Source organism: Hyaena hyaena, unplaced genomic scaffold (assembly GCF_003009895.1).
Source record: "Hyaena hyaena isolate Hyena2069 unplaced genomic scaffold, ASM300989v1 scaffold_716, whole genome shotgun sequence".
NCBI lineage: Eukaryota > Metazoa > Chordata > Mammalia > Carnivora > Hyaenidae > Hyaena > Hyaena hyaena.
The window spans coordinates 233,950-252,459 of NW_024081349.1; the positions used below are offsets into that span (position 1 = coordinate 233,950).

Consider the following 18,510-nt stretch of genomic DNA (forward strand, 5'->3'; position numbering starts at 1 on the left):
TCCGACTTTCGCTTAGGTCATGATCTCGCGGTTCGTGGGTTTGAGCCCCGCATCGGGCTCTGTGCTGACTGCCAGCTCAGAGCCTGGAGCCTGTTTCAGTCTGTGACTCCCTCTCTCTCTGATCCTTTCCTGCTCACGCTGTCTCTCTCTCTCCTAGAAATAAATAAAACATTAAAAAAAATTTTAAAAAAATTCATGCAGATAGATTCAGGAAGCAAAAGAGGTTTTCAACCTTCATTTTAAAAGGATGGAAAAAAAAAAAAAAGGTGGGGGCCTGTTTATTTTACCTGACAAAGAATGCCTCCAAGCATTTATAGAACTGTGATGATCTGTCTTAGACTAGTTTTGAGAGAATTATTATCAACTCAGATGAAAGTTACAAACCAGTGGCTGGTAGTTCGTTGGTACTTTTTCTTCACCATATCTCTCTTTGTTAATTATTTTCCTCTGTGTAATATTTTAGTGACTTGAGAAATGAGAACTCTTCAGAATCCCCTTGGGAATATGTGTTTTTCTCTGAGATTTATTGCAGCCCGTAAGACTTCTTACAAAACAGAGCTTGACAGAAGGCCAGACTCTTTTTTTCTTTTTTTTCTGTGAGAGATATAGAGCACAAATGGGGAAGTGCTCGAGAGAGAGAGAGAGGGGGGGGGCGGAGAGAGAATCTCAAGCAGATTCCACACTCAGCATGGAGCTCAATGCAAGGCTTGATCCTCTGACTGTGGGATCATGACCTGAGCCAAAATCAAGAGTTGGATGCTCAACCAACTGAGCCACCCAGGCACCCTTAAAAGCCATACTCTTAAGTACATAGCACATATAAGAGGGCTGGAGGTGAGGTAAGAAGGGCATATGTAACAGAAAATGTCCAGTTTATTTCTAAGACTGGCCTAGTGCAAGCTCCTGTCTTCTTAAACCAAACTTGGGGTTCTCCAGAAGAGTTATTTTTAATTTATAAATTATCACATGTCTCTCTGAAGCTAATGGATAATCTGCTTGCTGTGAAACTGCATAGCAGAAGAGATAAAGGAATTATAATGAAAAAATGCAGTGGTATAGGATTTCCATTCAATAGAAGGCAGCACACCATGCTGTGCTACAACAGTTGAGTGTGCATCAGGATACTGTACAGAGGAGACCCAAAAGATACCAAGACCAAAGATGGTACTTTCTGGCAAGAAATGATCTTTCTAACTAATTCTTTAGGTCAGTGTTACCACATCCACTGGGTTATTACTACCAAATACACAGATACGGCTGAAGGGAACCTTGAACTATATCTATATACCTCTATCTCTTTATCTCTACCTCTATTTCTCTCTATCTCTGTCTATGTATAACTATGTTGTGGGAGACAGCAATTGGAAGAAAATATTTTTTTATGTTTATTTATTTTTGAGAGAGAGAGTGACAGAGTGGGAGCAGAGAGGGGCAGAAGGAGGGAGACACAGAATCTGAAGCAGGCTCCAGGCTCTGAGCTGTCAGCATAGAGCCCAATGTGGGGCTAGAACCCATGGACCACGAGATCATGATCTAACCTGAAGTCAGACACTTAACTGAGTGAGCCACCCAGGTGCCCATGGAAGAAAATATTTTTATGTTATAGTTTTATTTTTCTTTTTTGATGAGGAGGTTTTAGTGTTAATGAAGTGTCAGTGTTCAGGAAATCTCTCCTTATATTCTCTAAAATCAGATCATATGTGAGTTGTAACTCTTACTTTTAGAAACCAGAACAATTTGATTCCCACCTGCATTTTTGAATATTGCCTTAAGGAAATATCACTCCATTTCACAAATGTACCCCCAAACCAGACCAAGAAACTAGCAGAAAACAAAACCATGTACACATATATACACGGCAAAAAGTCTGTAAATGTGGCATGTAGATATTCATCAATTTATTCATTCAGCAGAATGTATGAATACGTGCTGTGTGTAGATACAGAGGTGAATATGGAAACATATAAATAAACTATGTAAATGCTAAGTAAAGGCTCTGCTTGGTTGGTAAAAGGAGTTCAAAGAAGGTTAGGGGGTAAAAGAAGCATTAGGCAGATTTCCCAGGTCAACTGGTTGGAGGCGGCCCAGACAGGGGGATGTTCCAGCCAGAGAAAGCAGCAGGTGGTAGGTACATGGCCTATTTCAGGAAATGAAGGGGATTCAGGATGGCTGGGGCGCAAGGAGAGTTGGAAAGTAGTGCTAGATGTGAAGTAGGAAAAAAAAGACAACATCCAAATCTTAGACACGCACGGTTCTCTCTTAAAGAGTTTGAATCTCAGGAATTGTAGGATTTATCTCTCATACAAGTGACTATCTCATAGGAAGGTGTAAAGAAAAGTGTAAATTAAGTGATTGACTATAAATTCTTTCTTTACTTCCTTCAGCAACACATTCTTTTCTTTCTGTATTCCTGGCTCTTTTGTGCCCCCTCTCCTCCAAGTCTGGAATGAGGTCTTCTGCTCTACCATGACCCATTTATGTAGCTGCAAGCATCATCTTTTCATGTTTTTATCTGCATTACCCAGTATTCCATTACCTCAGTGCCCTATAAAATGATGAGTCAACTCATTAACATTAAAATATTAGTACAAAATAAGAAGGATTGAACTGCAAATGGATCATGGAGAAATCTGGACTTAACCTACGGTCAAGACAGCCTTAAACTTGAGAAGCAAGTTTCAACTTTCTGCCAATGTGAAAGATTAGCTTTCCAAACAATGCCCATTTTTGTTATACTGAATTTTCTCCTTTAGTTCCATAGGAATTAGTAGCATGTACTGAATTACATATGACTCATTAAGTTCCACACAGCTAAGCTCACAGTTAGAAGGCACTGCCAGAAAATCTTGCCTTCAGGGAAGCAAGTAATCGAGTTGTCAAAAAGTCAACAGTTACCTAATTCTCTGGGAAATACAGTGAAGTTATGGCAGTTTGGCTACTGAGGAAAGACTTGGTTTGCCCAGGCTTTCTGTGGTAACTTCCTCCTCCAGTGGGAGAAACTGCCAGTAAAGGGAAGAATGACAATTTACATACCATAGCAAGGCTAATGGCCCCTCTCTTAGTCACAGCCTGCCTACTTGAGACATCCTGGGAAATCCCTATTTGGAAGAGAAGAAAAGTTAAAGTCACAGACACTGTGCTTATAAGCTTATTCTGTGTAATTCATGTACAGAGTCACTTCTGTTCATTTTTAACGAAAAACAATTGCTGTCATTTTCTACCATGAGTTAACAGTGTGGTCTTTTAAAAATTTTGTGTATTTGGTTGCGCTTTAAAGGATACTGCAAGAGACATTTTCTTTCTGTCTTCCAAGACTCCAAGAAAAACAGCTTCCATGGCACATTGTGTACAAGGCACAACTAGAATGAGTGCTGCAGAAAGTTCTACCGAGCATGAAGAGGTAAGAATGCATTTCTAGGGGAAGAATTGACCATATCTAGTATCAGTTGATTTCTTATGGTTAATTATGCAATGATGAATAAGAGTAGAAATGGCTAGTGTGCTTTCTTTAGATAATATCTGCTCTGTATTTTTAAAAAAATTTTTAATGTTTATTTATTTTTAAGAGAGAGAAAGAGAGAGAGAGAGCACAAGATGGGGAGGGATAGAGAGAGAGATGGAGAAACAGAATCTGAAGCAAGCTCCAGGCTCTGAGCTGTCAGCACAGACTAGGGGCTCAAACTCACTAACAGCAGGATCATGACCTAAGCTGAAGTTGGATGCTCAATGGACTGAGCCATCCAGGCACCCCTCTGCTCTGTTTTAATCAATGTTATTTAAGGAGGAAAAAGTATCTGGGTAACTACTGCATTTCCTCTAATCCCTCTGACCTCCATTTCTTCTTTCACAAAGTGAGATTAAATCCTGTCCAAAGTCCTTATAGCTCACCAGTTCTGTGGGCTCCATAATTTGCTCTTGATTTAGGGAAATCTGGTTCAATGTAAAATGTAAAAAAAAATATTGGTATAGTTGGAAGTAGAACATATTATAGAAAGAGAATCCATAGTAAAATATTTATATATGTACAATGAATACCATAGTTTTTGTTTGGTTACTGGTTACTGCGACAGATACTTACCCAACTGAATGAATGAATGAATGAGTGTTCTTTCTAAAAGTTTTATTGAGAGATAACCAAGGTATGATAGCAAATTAAGGGAACTCTTTTGTTCTTTAGATACTTAATTTTGCGGTGTCAGAATTGAGTATCTTAGAAGTTGGTCCCGGTGTTATGGTAAATGAGAAAGAAATGCCCGCACATTTTAAACACAGATTGCACTGTATAAGGAATAATTGTCCTGTAAGTGGAGCTCTTAGTAGAACCAATGACTAAATATCTTTGTATTTATGGAAACATCAGATATCTTCATTAGCAACTGAAAAGCAAAGCAAATGTAAATGAAAAATTCTCCCCAAATTTTGTGTTTGATTGACTTTGCTCTATTTTAATACATACCTGAGACATATGAAACTCGGTAAAATGTTGATTAATCTCCAGAGAAACTCCTGGGATACATTTATGACTTATCAGCAGTTCTTATTACTGTGCTTTCTCTCTCTCACTTGCAGGTTTAGTATCTAGCTTTTCAGTAACTCTTATTCATAAATAAAAAATCAAAGTCCAAATGTTTTACTATTTCTTTCCAGAGAAAGTTATATATGGCCAAAAAAAAAAAAAAAAGCACACTATCTAATTATTCTTAATCTGGATTCCCAGAAGCCTCGGTCATACAAATGTTTGCTGGACACAGATTTTTTTTGTCTACATCACAAATAGTGAGGGGACTTTTTAAGAACCCCAAATCTGTGTTCCCAAGCATGGTCTGAAATAGGAGAACCTTGAACTTTCGTGTGAATCACTATAACCTGTGAAATTTATTTAAAAAAGAAGTGGGATAAATAGGCTGAACACAGAGGATTTTTAGGGCAGTGAAACTATTCTGTATGATACTATCATGTCCTTAAACATTTGTTCAAACTCCTAGAATGTACCACACTATGAACCCTAAAGTAAACTATGGATTTGGGTGGTGTGTCAATAACTGTTCATCAATTTTAATGAATGTAACACTCTGGTGGGAGATGTTGATAAAGGTGCAGGTGTGGGGGTAGCAGGCATATGGGAAAACTCTGTACCTTCCACTAGATTTTCCAGTGAACCTAAAACTGCTCTAAAAAATAAAGTCTATTAAGAAGAAAATGGAGGTGCTATGACTCTCTCTTCAGAACTTATATTTCAGTGTCCGTGGGCCCCTCCCTATGTTTAGCAAGCTTCCACAGTAACTTTTACATGTTCTTGTTCTAAGAACCACTGATCTGGAATCTGGTCTCACTGTACCTCTGCGATGCTGAGGTCAGGTCACACAAGATACAGTTGGCTCACAGCATTTTCCAGATCAAAGGTACCTAATATTCAGTCTGTTCTGATCCAGAATGAGGCTAGCCTTCTTAAAAAGGAAAGCCCAATTTTAAGACCCAACATATTTGTCATCTGGATTTTGATGTTACTTCGAGAACTCAGCTTAAACCAGTTATTTGAGGTCAGAAGCAAATAAATTAATTCTGAATTTATAGGCCCACAGAAGAATATTTCTTTTAAAAAGAGGTCTTGGGGGTGGCTCAGTCAGTTGAGTGTCCGACTTCAGCTCAGGTCATGATCTCACAGCTCATTTGAGCCCCGTGTCAGGCTCTGTGCAGACAGCTCAGAGCCTGAAGCCTGCTTTGGATTCTGTCTCCCTCTATCTCTGCCCCTCCCCGACTCATGCTCTGTCTCTACTCTGTCTCAAAAATAAATAAACATTAAAAAATAAAATAAAATGAAGTCTTAACTGTACATGGGTCTAGGAAGAAGCTAAAAAAAACTAAGGACAGCTTCTATCAAGATGTAAAATAATATCCAGCCCTAAAAAATTGAGTGAGACATAGGCAAGTAGAGAAAAGATAGAAAAATAGCTTTATAAATCATTTCTGATGAAAAAAGTCCTTGAAGTCCCATGATGATTGTACAAAAACATTCCCTGTAAATGCTTTTGGCAAAAGCCAACATGTTTTGAAAGTATTTAATTGTTCATGAATATCTTTAATTAATCTCCATAACTATTGAGCTTGAAACTAAGTAGCAGATTTAGGACTCCCCTCACCACCAGATTTGTTGTACTGTTTATATGATTCAGAGATGAGATGGTAACAAGACTATTGAGTTACTATAGAGAAAACAGCACTTAAGTGAGCTTTGTTGGTGGTCCATTTAGACAGATGGCTTACAGTTTCCAGAGCTTTTGTGCTTTCTTTAAATAAATACCTCCAACACTGGGGGGGAGGGGGGCCTGAAAAGAAAGGTGGTTAACTTTTTCATTGTGCCAATGATTTATTATTTATCTAAACTTATAACTTGCTGGCTTTATTCAAAGGGCTGGTTAAAATTGCACAATACCAGGTAATCTATAACCTCTCTATAATATAACTGTATGAAGGACACTGAGGTAGCTAATTCATTATAGTCTTAGAATGGATTTGCTGCCTTTTAGTTTTATGTATTGGTCTGTTTTTCTTGATGATTCTGTTATTCCTCTGACTTTTGCTAGGGCCACTCTTCAGATATGGACATGTCTACAGAAATGACTTTTTAGAAATGTTTACTACTATGTAAATACGCTAAATGTATCCATGAAACTTACTTGATTTCTATAAGCATTATACTTTGAATTTCCATTTTTGGGGCAAATGATTGAAATCCAAATTCATAAAATCCTAATTTCTCATTCGCCTAATGTATACATTTTGTTAATTAATTCATATAAAGGAATCTGAAATACAATACAATGCTTCTCCATCAACAGGTCTCTATGACGGAATAATGGTGTGAGGATTGTTACCCCTAGAGTAAGATATTTTTACAAATCACAATAGGACAGTTGGCCAAATGCATGGAGTTTGTGAAGGACAACATTTCTCCTGCTTATTTTATAGACTATTTTATTTCACTCTTTCCCTTTCTTTCTTTCTTTTTTTTTTTTAAGCACGATCAATCATCAAGCAGAAAGAACTTGACAAGTTCTCTTGAACAAAAGATAAGGTGCTTGGAAAAACAGAGAAAAGAGGTAATTTACAAACATTAGTTGAAACAACATGTATCATGAGTTAATGCTGAGAATAAAATAGAGTTATTTTTGTCACTGGGTCACACTATTTATCTCTAGGATTTTGGACTGCATTACTTTGAGAGCAAGTGCTTTTTTCTTATTCACCTACACTTCTTTTACCCAGACTCTCAGTGTTTGTGTAAATGAATGAAAAGTGACAAAGTCATAAATCCAATAATCATAATCTTAATTTTTCTCAAAACTTAGATGTTTTTTCCATGGACTATGTGAGCGTATCACATGTGCCTTATGCCTTGCAACTTGACATACCTGGAAACTCAAACTGTGAAAGCCTTTAAGTGTAATTGACTTAGGTGCTATGACTTCATGAACTGAGTATCCAACCACATAGGCGTTAAGTATTATTAAAAATTTTTTTTGTTTATAAAATGCCATTAGGAATGTGATGGATATTATTATGAATTCTGTTTTTCTGAGTTTAATGAATGTTAGAACCTATTTATTCTTCTTGAAGACGAAGAAGTGAAAAGTGTAACAATTTTAGCACATGAATGTTGTCAATTTTTAATTTCCTTTCCTAAACCATTATATATGTTATATCCTTCATGTTCTTCTGTATGGTCCCTTCTACTCCTCTTTGATATTGCATAAAATTATTGTATCCCTCTGGAAAATTACTGAACTATAGCAGGATAATGTTACCAATGCCAAGTGATCAGATATCTTTATATAATAATGTAATATAGTTTATACTAAAACCCATATCTCTTTCCAGCATAAGATTTACCTACTGACTGCCTGTCTGGATTAGATATTTTGTTTTATAATTAGGAGAATATATTGCTTCCTTTTAGTCATTGTAACTATCTTCTTGATCTCTGTCCCATATTGAAAGTGTTGGAATTTCTCTTTATGTAGGAAGTTACAGACTTCCCCTACAAGAAAACTAAAACACAGGTCATAGTGTATTTTCTTCCTTTCATTTAGCACATAATTTTAATGCTTCTAAATTACTGTCAAAATTATTTCTAAATATTCTTATGATAAAACTATTATTCCTTGAAAATCTACACTTTCAAAAAGGTGATATGCCTTCATGCATACACATTACAAATCATGTGTTGATTTTTAAAAGCACAATATTACAAGCACATGATGATAAGTTATTGGTATTTGGAAGTTGTTAATATAAATCCTGCTGTGGAAAAGCTGGAAGAAATGTTTCTTTATAATAATCAATGTAAGCACATAGAAAAATATGGAAAGATTTGAAAAAAAGACCCTTCATATATTAATAAATCTTATAGAAAACCATTCATACTCAAAAAGTTCTACCAGATTGATTGGGTTAATCAATGATGAAAATTTCAAATGACTAAGCACAGATGAAAGTTGCTAATAAACGGTTCATCTGACGAGTCAAGATGTACCTAAGACTAAAAGGTTTTTCATATGTGAGCCAGTTATGAAAATAAGGAAAGTGTGCTCAATTCAATTATCCCAGCCCTATAAGAACTTGGTGGAAGGAATACTGTGTTCAACCATGGCTTGCCAAATCTTACTAGCCCCCCCCAAAATGATTTCATTTTGGCCCAATTTCTAAGTGGGCAGAAATCCATATTGATTTACCAAATTTTAATAATTTCAGCTCCTGGAAGTTAACCAGCAATGGGATCAGCAATTTAGAAGTATGAAAGACTTATATGAACGAAAGGTAAACACCTCTCTGTTTAGTATTTGCTTTAGATCAGTAAGCTGGAGCACCAAGTCTGTGAAGATTCTCACTGATTTCAGCTGAAGGATTCATGTGGCTAGCCAACTGCTGAAAAATGATGGGGTAGGGGGAAGGTGCTGAGTGCATTATTGGTCTCTTGATACTGAAGATTAATGAAGGATATCAGCGAATTATCTTGAGCATGGTAAAAAAAAAAAGGTACTAAAAATAGCTTCTAGACATTAGAGATGTCTCTAGAGCTCTTAGGCACATTCATTATAGCTCACGGATTATCCTGTTTTGGATTTGTTACTCGCAGTCATAAATACACAAGGTTATATGTGAGGTAAGAGATGGCTTAAAGTTCATACTGTTTTATATAAGGCTATTTCTCTAATTCTTTAATTAGATACCATCAGCTATTTCCACAGATAAAGAAGTAAACAATGGTAACAGTGAAAGTGTGAGGGAGAGTGGGGCATTCCCTCCTCCCCCTAAAGTATGTTCTCTGTCAAGAATCTTTTGCTTTGATGAGAAAGAACTTTTTGGAGAGAATATCTTTTAATAGGTAAAGTCAATTTGTAATTTAAATTATTTTACTTTAAAAAAAAGGAGAAAGTAAATTCCCCTAAATAATTCAGAATTAAGAAACTTGACCACAAGTGAGTAATAGAGCAGTGTTGCTCTCTTCTTCCCCATTTTGATACACTGAAGTATTGATTTTAGTAAGTGCAGGATAATGTTCCCAATACACCAGGCCTGTTATATTCAGTCTGGGGCAGCTTTTGGGTCTCCAAATTTTAAAGTACCTGGTCCCAAAGAAAATGTGGAAGCTGCTCAGGAAGAACGGCTTGCAGGTGTGTGAAGACCCTGAGTTAACAATGGGCATAATTCCCATTTTTGATGAGGCACCCTTTTCTAAGGCCTCTCTTACTGTATCGTCATCGCTCTGAGGACTAGCTTGGCATTTCGTAGAGGGTCAAGCATTGCAAATTATTGAGAAAGTAAATGCCATGTCTGTTTTTCTCTGGCCCAGGCATATTCACTTACCCCCTAATCCCTGGATACCCATTTCAGGTCAGGAAAGTCACATTTTGAGAGTTAGGAATAGAATGACAGGCCCAGAAGCGTCCCCGTCTAAGATATAAATCTTCATTCTCTCGGAAGCGGTGTGGTTTGCAGAAAGGAGGGAAGGGGCTGAAGGCTGTTTCGGTGTTTACTTTTTCCGGTAGCGGAAGCTCTTTCCCAAGTGCACAGGTTCTGACCTTTGCTAAGGCTGGTGGGAAACAGAACCTCTCCTTGGGGGCCGCCCAGGAGTGGGGGCGTGTCTGTCCCTGAGGGCGCGGGGTGGGGGAATAAATCCGGCCGCGGGAGGGGGCGTGAATTTCAGAAGCAGTGTCTGCCACATTGTGTATACGACTTCCTCAGGTCGCAGAGCTGAAAATGAAACTGGACGCCGCAGAAAGATTCCTCAGCTCGCAGGAGAAAGAGCTGCTTCAGAGTCAGAGAGAGAGCGACCGGCTTCACGACCAGACCCGCCAGCTGCTGCAGCGCGAGGAGGTGGGAGGGGCTCGGGGAGGCGGGGCCTGAGCACACTAGGCGGACAGTGGTGTGGCGGGACGGGTGTGCGCGTGGGCGGGGACGGGTGTGCGCGTGCGCGGGGACTGCTGGGCGCCGAGGAGGATGGGTTACGCAAGTCCAAGTCCTGGGGGGTCGCAAAGAAGGGCTAATTCTCTGCGATCAGGAGGGAGACGTCCTGCTGGCTTTGCTTCCTCTTTTGTTGTCCAAATGGGCAGGCCTTTGCGCCTGGCACTACCCTGGAGACAGAGTAGGGAGAGGGAGCTGGAGTAGGGAGTAGGGAGAGCTGATCCATAGATTTGGTGCCGTCTTCCTAGAGCATTTCAGCCTAGGAGAAGTTTAATTTTACCCTTTCGCTTTTACTTATAGATATAAGTATATATATAAGTTATACTTATATATTATATATATTATACTTATATATTATATATATTATAAGTATAAATATATATATTTATATTTATATAAGTATATATTTATAATTATATAGATATCTATATAATAGATATAATTTTTATTATGAGTGTTAATCATAATGGGACAATACCTTGTGTTTGTACAGCTGCTTTTGAGCTTACAGCGTTTTACAAATAGGTATTGCGTTTGTAATCCTAAAAATAAAACATTTAAAAAACTGTCTCACCTTCATGATCTCATTTAAAATTCTCAGCCCATCTGTGAGGGAAATAGTATTTATGCCATTTTTTTTTTTTAGTTTATTTATTTTAAGAGAGACAGCGTGAGTGGGGGAGAGAGAGAGAGAGAAAGAGAGAGAAAATACCAAGCCGACTCCACACTGTCTACGCAGAGCCTGATGTGGGGCTCAGTCCTAGGAATCAGGAGATCATGACCTGAGCCAAGATCAAGAATCCCATGCTTAACCGACTGAGCCACCCAGGTGCCCCTATTTTTGCCATTTTAAAGCTGAGATGTGATGAGGTTATAAGACTTGCTAACCTTACCAACCCTGAGAAAATGGAACTTGAACCCAGCCTCCAGATTCAAAATCTCTGAATCTCCGTTAATCCCCCCTGAGAACAAGATGGTGGCCATTAAGATGACAGACAGGCTTCTAAAATACTCTCAGGTTTACTTAGTTATGAGACTTATGCATATTGTAGAAAATGGGAGGAAAATCTTAAGCTCTAATGGCCGATCATTTTTTTATGTATGTTAAGAAAAAAACAAGAACTATAAATAGTCTCAGGTGAAGTGACAGATATGAAGCCTTGGCTGCATTTTAACACGTGCGCCAATCTTAAGGCAATGGCTGAAATCAGTGCAGACAGCCATTGGTGTAGGTTTTCTTATCTTGATAAGGCTATCTCTGTCCCAGTGAGTCAGAGGAAAACAACCAAGGTTTAGCAACTCCCTTCTGGCCCTATTGTAGTCCTTTCCTTTTCCTGACTGGGAATCATGGCAATTATTCCCTCATGCAGTTGGAACCATCTTCTATTTGAAGTCATTTTTAAATTATGCCAAATTAGAAAATGATTGGTTCATTTTCCAAGCGTATATAAGCCCATTCTATTTAAGTAAAAGCAAATAAGAATATTTTCACTTAAAAAAAAGAATCGCCTCACATGGATATCTTTTTAAGAAAAAAGTTTTTAACACTTATTTTTGAGAGCGAGAGAGAGATAGAAGAAGAGATCATGAGTGAGGAGGGAGGGGCAGAGAGAGAGGCAGACAAAATCTGAAGCAGGCTCCAGGCTCTGAGCTATCAGCACAGAACCCAACATGGGGCTTGAACTCAGGAATGGTGAGATCATGACCTAAGCTGAAGTTGGATGCTTAACCAACTGAGCCACCCTGGCACCCCACATAGATATCTTAATTATTGTTTTGGGAAATATTAATTACTAAAACAACATACTCTAACATGTATATTAGCTATTTTCTCATCTTGATTTACCTAAATTCTGGACTATTTGTTTTACTAAGTTAAAATTTAAATGCCATTAAGAATTGAGTTCATTCCAGGGGTGCCTGGGTGGCTCAGTCATTAAACATCTGACTCTTGACTTCATCTCAGGTGATGATGTCAAGTTTGGTGGGATTGAACCCCACATCATGCTCTGCGCTGACAGTACAAGGAGCCTGCTTGGGATTCTCTCTCTCTTCGCCCCTCTCCCACTTGTACACCTGAGTTCTTTCTCTCTTGCTTTTTAAAAATCAATAAAACTTAAAAAAAAATTCAATTCACTCCACAAAAATTTTATTATCTAAAATATAAAATTAAGAATTAGAAGATAGATTTTGTCTGAATCTAGAGCACTTTAGTGTCAAGGCAACTAACTTTGCTTCAGTAATTTAAAACAGAGGACTTCTTGAAGGTAATCTGAAACATGGAGGAGTGATGGCACTTGGACTTTTTGAACTCTCCCTTTTAAAAGCAACAATCACAACAATACAGTTCTCTGAATAATTATCTGTAGGGAAGGGTCTTATTTGCCTGAAGTTTTATCCTCTTTTCCCTCTCTTCAGTTCAGAATGATGCAGGCAGGATTGGTCTTTGAGATATTTCATATTTTTTGTTGCAATCTACTATTTTTTCTTTTTAAAATTTAAATTACTTTTACTAAGTCACTTACCCATCGCTCTGAACAGTACATGGGACCTTGCTTATTCTGTGAACCCATTTGACCCTTGAACATGAGGAATGGGGATTTTGAGCTTTTTCTGGGGTCATGAAACTTAGTAGCACTAAGGATTAAAGAAAAAATTTTTTTTTCTATCTGAACCCTGTCCTCCACCCAGAGAATATTGCTTAAATGGAATGTCAAGAGGTGCCTGGGTGGCTCAGTCCTTTAAGCATCCGACTTCAGCTCAGGTCATGATCTCATGGTTCGTGGGTTCGAGCCCTGCATTGGGCTCTGTGCTGACAGCTCAGAGCCTTCTGATTCTATGTCCCCCTCTGTCTCTGTCCCTCCCCCCCCTCTGTCCCTCCCCCTCTCATGATCTGTCTCTCTCAAAAATAAATTAAAAACAATTTTTTTAATGGAACGTTAAATGAAAATCTAAAAGGTCCTGTTTTTATTGTATTTCAGAAGTATTCCTACAATATTATCTCATCTGAATTTTATTGATTTCGGTTTTGTTTTCTTGCTATTTACTTCAGAAGGAAAAGGAGAGCCTAAGTGAAGAATTACATGAATTGAAGAAAGAAAATAAGCTTTTGAAGGAAAAACATGCTCTTGTGAGCAAGAAGAAGGAACATTATGAATGTGAAATAAAGCGCCTCAATAAGGTACCAAGCCAGATCAAGCTGGGCAGTGGGAAGGAGAGGTCCCTGTAGAAAGAGTATGTTCTTAACTGAGAGTCACCACAAAATCTGTGCAGCAGTACAACTCCTGTTCTTGGGAGCCTGCACTGGACCTTCTCTGTAATTTTATAAGTCACTCGTAGCTCATCGTTCAGTCTTTCTTGGCTGAGGAGGCTTTCAGGAATACGTGTCCCTGCAAAGAATCATCATGAAAAAGAGAAATGAGGAGTAACTTCAGAAGACAGACCTTTTTTTTAGTTCAAAGAACCACGTAAAGCAAGTGGGTGTTTGTGAACAATAGCATACCTCTTGGTCAACCGCAAAAGTTTCCTGAGGAAACAGGCTGCTCTTTAAAATCATCATTGTGGAGCTGGGTATGATGCAGAGTATATGGAACCATGCTAAATGCCAGCCCCAAGGCTGAGATGGTGGTCTTCCAGAGAATAAGCCTAAACCTCAGTTTTAATTAGAGTGTGGGGTCCCCTGGACGGGGTGGGGGGGTAGGTGTGCTAAAAAGACACAGTGGTTAAGTGCCTTGGCTTCAACTTAACTGTTCAAAAGGGCTACCTGTGGAGTGCTGCCAAAGGATGGCTCTAGAGAATTTGTGCATTTGTGTGTGTGTGTGTGTGTGTGTGAGAGAGAGAGAGAGAAAGAGAGAGTGTTTTATGGATGGAGAGCTTAATTTTCCTGGGAAAGGGATTGCTCACCTATTCAAGTTAACAATTAAATCCTTCGCTCTGATTTTTCAAAGGGCCACATCAGATGTGGACCATAGGAGTACTTGTAGTACATGTTTGAGTTGAGATAGTAATCCCTCAAGTTAGATATTTCTTGACCAAAGTAACAGAAATTGCCTTCTAAAACAAGAGTAGATGATTGGCCTTGAAAAAGTGCTCAATGACTGTGGATTTTGGACTGTGTATCTTTTTGTTAACTAGGGTTCAGAGGATCATTTAAAGATCCCCACAGGGTTGAGTATGTGCCTGTATAATTGACAGAATGCTTTACAAATGTGATGCTGTATTTGATCTGTTTGTGGGGCAAGTTACTGGTCAGGAGAAAATGGAAAAGTGGAGACTAACTTCATAGGCAACGCACTTCTCTATGCTTTAACAGAGGAAAACAGTGTTCAGAGATACAAATTTAGAGCAAATAAATTTCCTCTTTTATCCTGTTGGAAATCCTCCACAGATGAATTAGAGGAACTAATGTTGATTATGTTTGAAATCTTTCCCGCTTGTGATATATTATTTGATTAAGTTTTCTTCTGCTCTCTAATTCATTTCTGTAAATGTTGGCACAAGAATATACTCCCTATAGAAATTAGAACAGCCATGAACTCTGTTTGTTTGCTCCTGTTTGTGTGTACCCTTCATTTTTGTGTATCTGTATTTATAGTCAACACAATGTTTTCAGTTAGTAGAAGTTGTTTAACTCTTGTGATTATAATAAAATTGAGAAAATGAGAGACATTAATTTGAGTAAAATTCAGGCCTTTATACAAATGTCACCTTCTTGAAGAGGATTTTTCTGGCCGCCCTAATTAAAATTATATATTCCATTTCTGATAATTCTTACTTTAATGTTTCTTTGGAATTTATTGCTATCTAACATATATTTAATGTCTCATATTAACTACCATATTTGTTTCCTGTCTCCCAATCTTGATTGTAAGCTCCATGACGGTGGGAATGCACAACTGACTTCTCTATTTGGCATAGTAGGCACAGTATTGAGGGCTCATAATACTTTTAGTGGTCTATTAAATTGTTTAATTTCTTCCAAAATCTGGGGAAAAAAGGACCTTTAGGTCAAAAAACATTTACATATTAATATTAAATATATTCATCTTTGTAAGAATTCAGTTAGAAAATATAATTTTAATATGCATTTATTTGGAGGAATGGACTCACAACTACAACAGTGTAGCCTAAATTTTTCTAATTTTTCATTGCTGTATTTTGGATGCCAACAATAGGGCCTTGCTCACAGTAAATTCTTAAATATTTATTGAATGGATGAATTAATTAAATAATTTAGCTAGTATATAATATGTTCAATAGCCAATTCTGGCCCCAAGATTCATGCCTTAGCAGGCATAACACATTACTTATGAGTATTAAAAAAATATAATAAAAGGATACTTCAACCCAGATGTACTTCCACTACATCTATGCCTTAAAATATCATTTAAAAAGCATAGATCTAAAGTGATGAGCTATGAAAACTTTTTTTCTCATTTAGTAAATGTATTAATATCTAAGGAAATATAAGAAATTACTATTCATATATACATACACTGTAGATTTCTTTTTCTCTTCTCTTACCACTGGAATAAATAGAAGTTATCAGAATGTTGATTTGAGTAGTTGATTGTGCACACCATCCGTCACAGCTGGGATTCAGGGCCCACCCTACTTGCACTAGCAGACGGTTTGTTGACCCATTCATGCAGCAGAAATTTGTAGCATGTCAGCTCAGTAATTAACATATGGTTTTCAGAAGTTCACACAACTCTGTGTACTCAATTCAGCTTATTTGCTTTGAAGGAAATACCCAAGGGCATTGTTTTCGAGTTCTTGAAAAGAAGCCAGATGTTTAACCAAAGTGAGAGAAATTACCTGAGGCTAGTCAGCCAATGCCACCCCTGGGCAAAATTGATTTGTCCAACATCTCACCATTCTGAGATGGGTAGATCTGTTTAGTATGCCTGTGCTGACAGTAAATTACTACTCTAGAATAAATTACAGGTATTTGTTCAAGGAAATTAAAAAAACCCAAGGTGGAATAAATGTCTATTAAACTCACCTTTCAGTTATGACTCATTTGAAGATTTTCTAGAAGCCTGAAGAGCATGAAAGGTAGATCAGGAAATTCAAATATAACAAGACCCACAAAAATAGTCTGTTCATAGGTGTAGAATATGAAATTGGGATATTTGATTGTCTTTAACTCATTTGGCTCACCCCATCCTAGATTTTCTCCACTTTTAAAAATTATAACTAATATACTACTTCCTAAAACTATGTAGCTTAGCAACAAATTCTAACAAAACATAAATTATGAAACAGCTTTTGTTGTTTCTTTAAATTCTTCTTGGAGGAAGAAAAAAGTTCTTGTTTCTTTTACAACTTCCTGAAAAATGATATTTACATTAGACTAGACAGTATCCATAGATTATAAACACATTCTATTAGGAAATTCCTAGCCTTCCTACAATATTTAACACCATAACTTTGCTTTGCTTTTCCTACTTTTATGATCATATCATAGAGTAATGTGGGAAAGAAAGTTATGAATAGTATCATCAAATGAACATCATTGAAGCTACTAAAGAAATTCAGAGGAAGTGAAGTCTTGGAGTTCTGAAAGCGAAACTTTTCTGTTTGCATAAACGACTCTTTTGATAATGAGCAAGCAGTCATATTGTATGTGGGCTCTGAGACCACACCAGGATGAGGTGTGTTGTGTCTTAATTTTGGTGGCTGTTTCATTGAACTCGATCATGAACCAGGGTCTTCTGGATAGAAAGAATGTATTCTATGTGATCTGACAAAATATAGGATATGTAAGGTATTATAGTCTAGTGAATAATGATGGTTATCTTGTTGGCAAATCTAAGAGACTCTTGTTTCCTTCACCTCCTCACCCCATGGTGAAGCCACTAAGTTGTACTGGATGTCAAGAAAGCAGAGCTTCTCTGCACCCTGTAGTGAGTTACTGAATGTTTTATTAGAGAATAAATATGACGATGGCTAAGTCAGGGCGTTATGTACTGAGAAGGACAGTACAATAAATCTAAAGAATAGTGATCTGCATGGGTTCACATTTCTGTGGGTTTCCTTCCCTCCTATTGGGGGCAGGGCTGTAGAGCACAATATCACTCAAAATGTCATCTGAGGCCAGCAACATCAGCTTCTGAGAAATGCATATTCTCAGACCCTCTCCTTAGATCAACTGATTCAGGGTCTCTGGGGATAGTGCCCAAGGATGGGCATGTTTGCTACCTCTGCAGATGATTCCGATACTCTAACGTTTGAGCATTATTGATAGTGTTTGACTGAAGCAGAAACTCTGAGAAGGGCTATTGATATGTTTTCTTTTTGTGGTTGGCTTTGTGGAGGGGGACATCCCTGACATCAGTATCAAAATTCCTCATAAATAACAATGACAGTGAAATAACATAAGCATCATCATGGAGAAAAGACAGATTCTGAAAAAAAAATTGTATGCTAGAAAATGAGAAGAAAGTGGGCACCTGGGTAGCCCAGTAGGTTAAGCGTCTGACTTCAGCTCAGGTCATGATCTCACAATTTGTGGGTTAGGGCCCCGTATCAGGCTCTGTGCTGACAGCTAGCTCAGAGCCTGGAGCCTGTTTCAGATTCTCTCTGACTCTTCCCTGCTCACGCTGTCTGTCTCTCTCTCCCAGAAATAAATTTTTTAAAAAATTAAAAAAAAAAAAAAGAAAATGAGAAGGAATGAAAGTTATTCAGCCATAAAAGTGGCATCAAAAATGGAGTTCTATCTTGGGGGGAGGCATTTGAGATAATTCCAACAGTGCTAGAAGAATTTTTAAGATGTGGTAACTCTGAATTCAGTGGTTTGCTTATCTTATAACATAGGCTCTTCAAGATGCCTTGAAAATCGAGTGTTCTTCATTTCCTGAGGAATGTTTGGGAAAGTCAGAACTGGAGTGCAGACATGAGGAGATAAGAACAGAAATGGAAGTTCTCAAACAGCAGGTGAGAAGTTGAAAGTGGCATTATCATGTGGAGAACACAAGGACCATTGTTCGTGCTCCTTTGGACAGTTTTGGAAGTCTTTCTATTCAAAATGTGTCCAAAGTTTTT

General features: G+C 37.8%; 1 protein-coding gene across 1 annotated transcript in view; it reads left to right on the forward strand.

Annotated features, from left to right (window-relative positions):
- Nucleotides 1–3,317: 3,317 nt before the first annotated feature.
- TNIP3 (TNFAIP3 interacting protein 3) overlaps nucleotides 3,318–18,510 on the forward strand; it is a 36,378-nt gene continuing 21,185 nt past the window's right edge. The window contains exons 1-6 of the mRNA XM_039217773.1: nucleotides 3,318–3,400; nucleotides 7,020–7,100; nucleotides 8,752–8,817; nucleotides 10,246–10,377; nucleotides 13,517–13,645; nucleotides 18,283–18,402. Coding sequence (XP_039073704.1) covers nucleotides 3,335–3,400; nucleotides 7,020–7,100; nucleotides 8,752–8,817; nucleotides 10,246–10,377; nucleotides 13,517–13,645; nucleotides 18,283–18,402 — 594 coding nt within the window. The 5' untranslated portion in view covers nucleotides 3,318–3,334. The remainder of the gene's footprint in view (nucleotides 3,401–7,019; nucleotides 7,101–8,751; nucleotides 8,818–10,245; nucleotides 10,378–13,516; nucleotides 13,646–18,282; nucleotides 18,403–18,510) is intronic.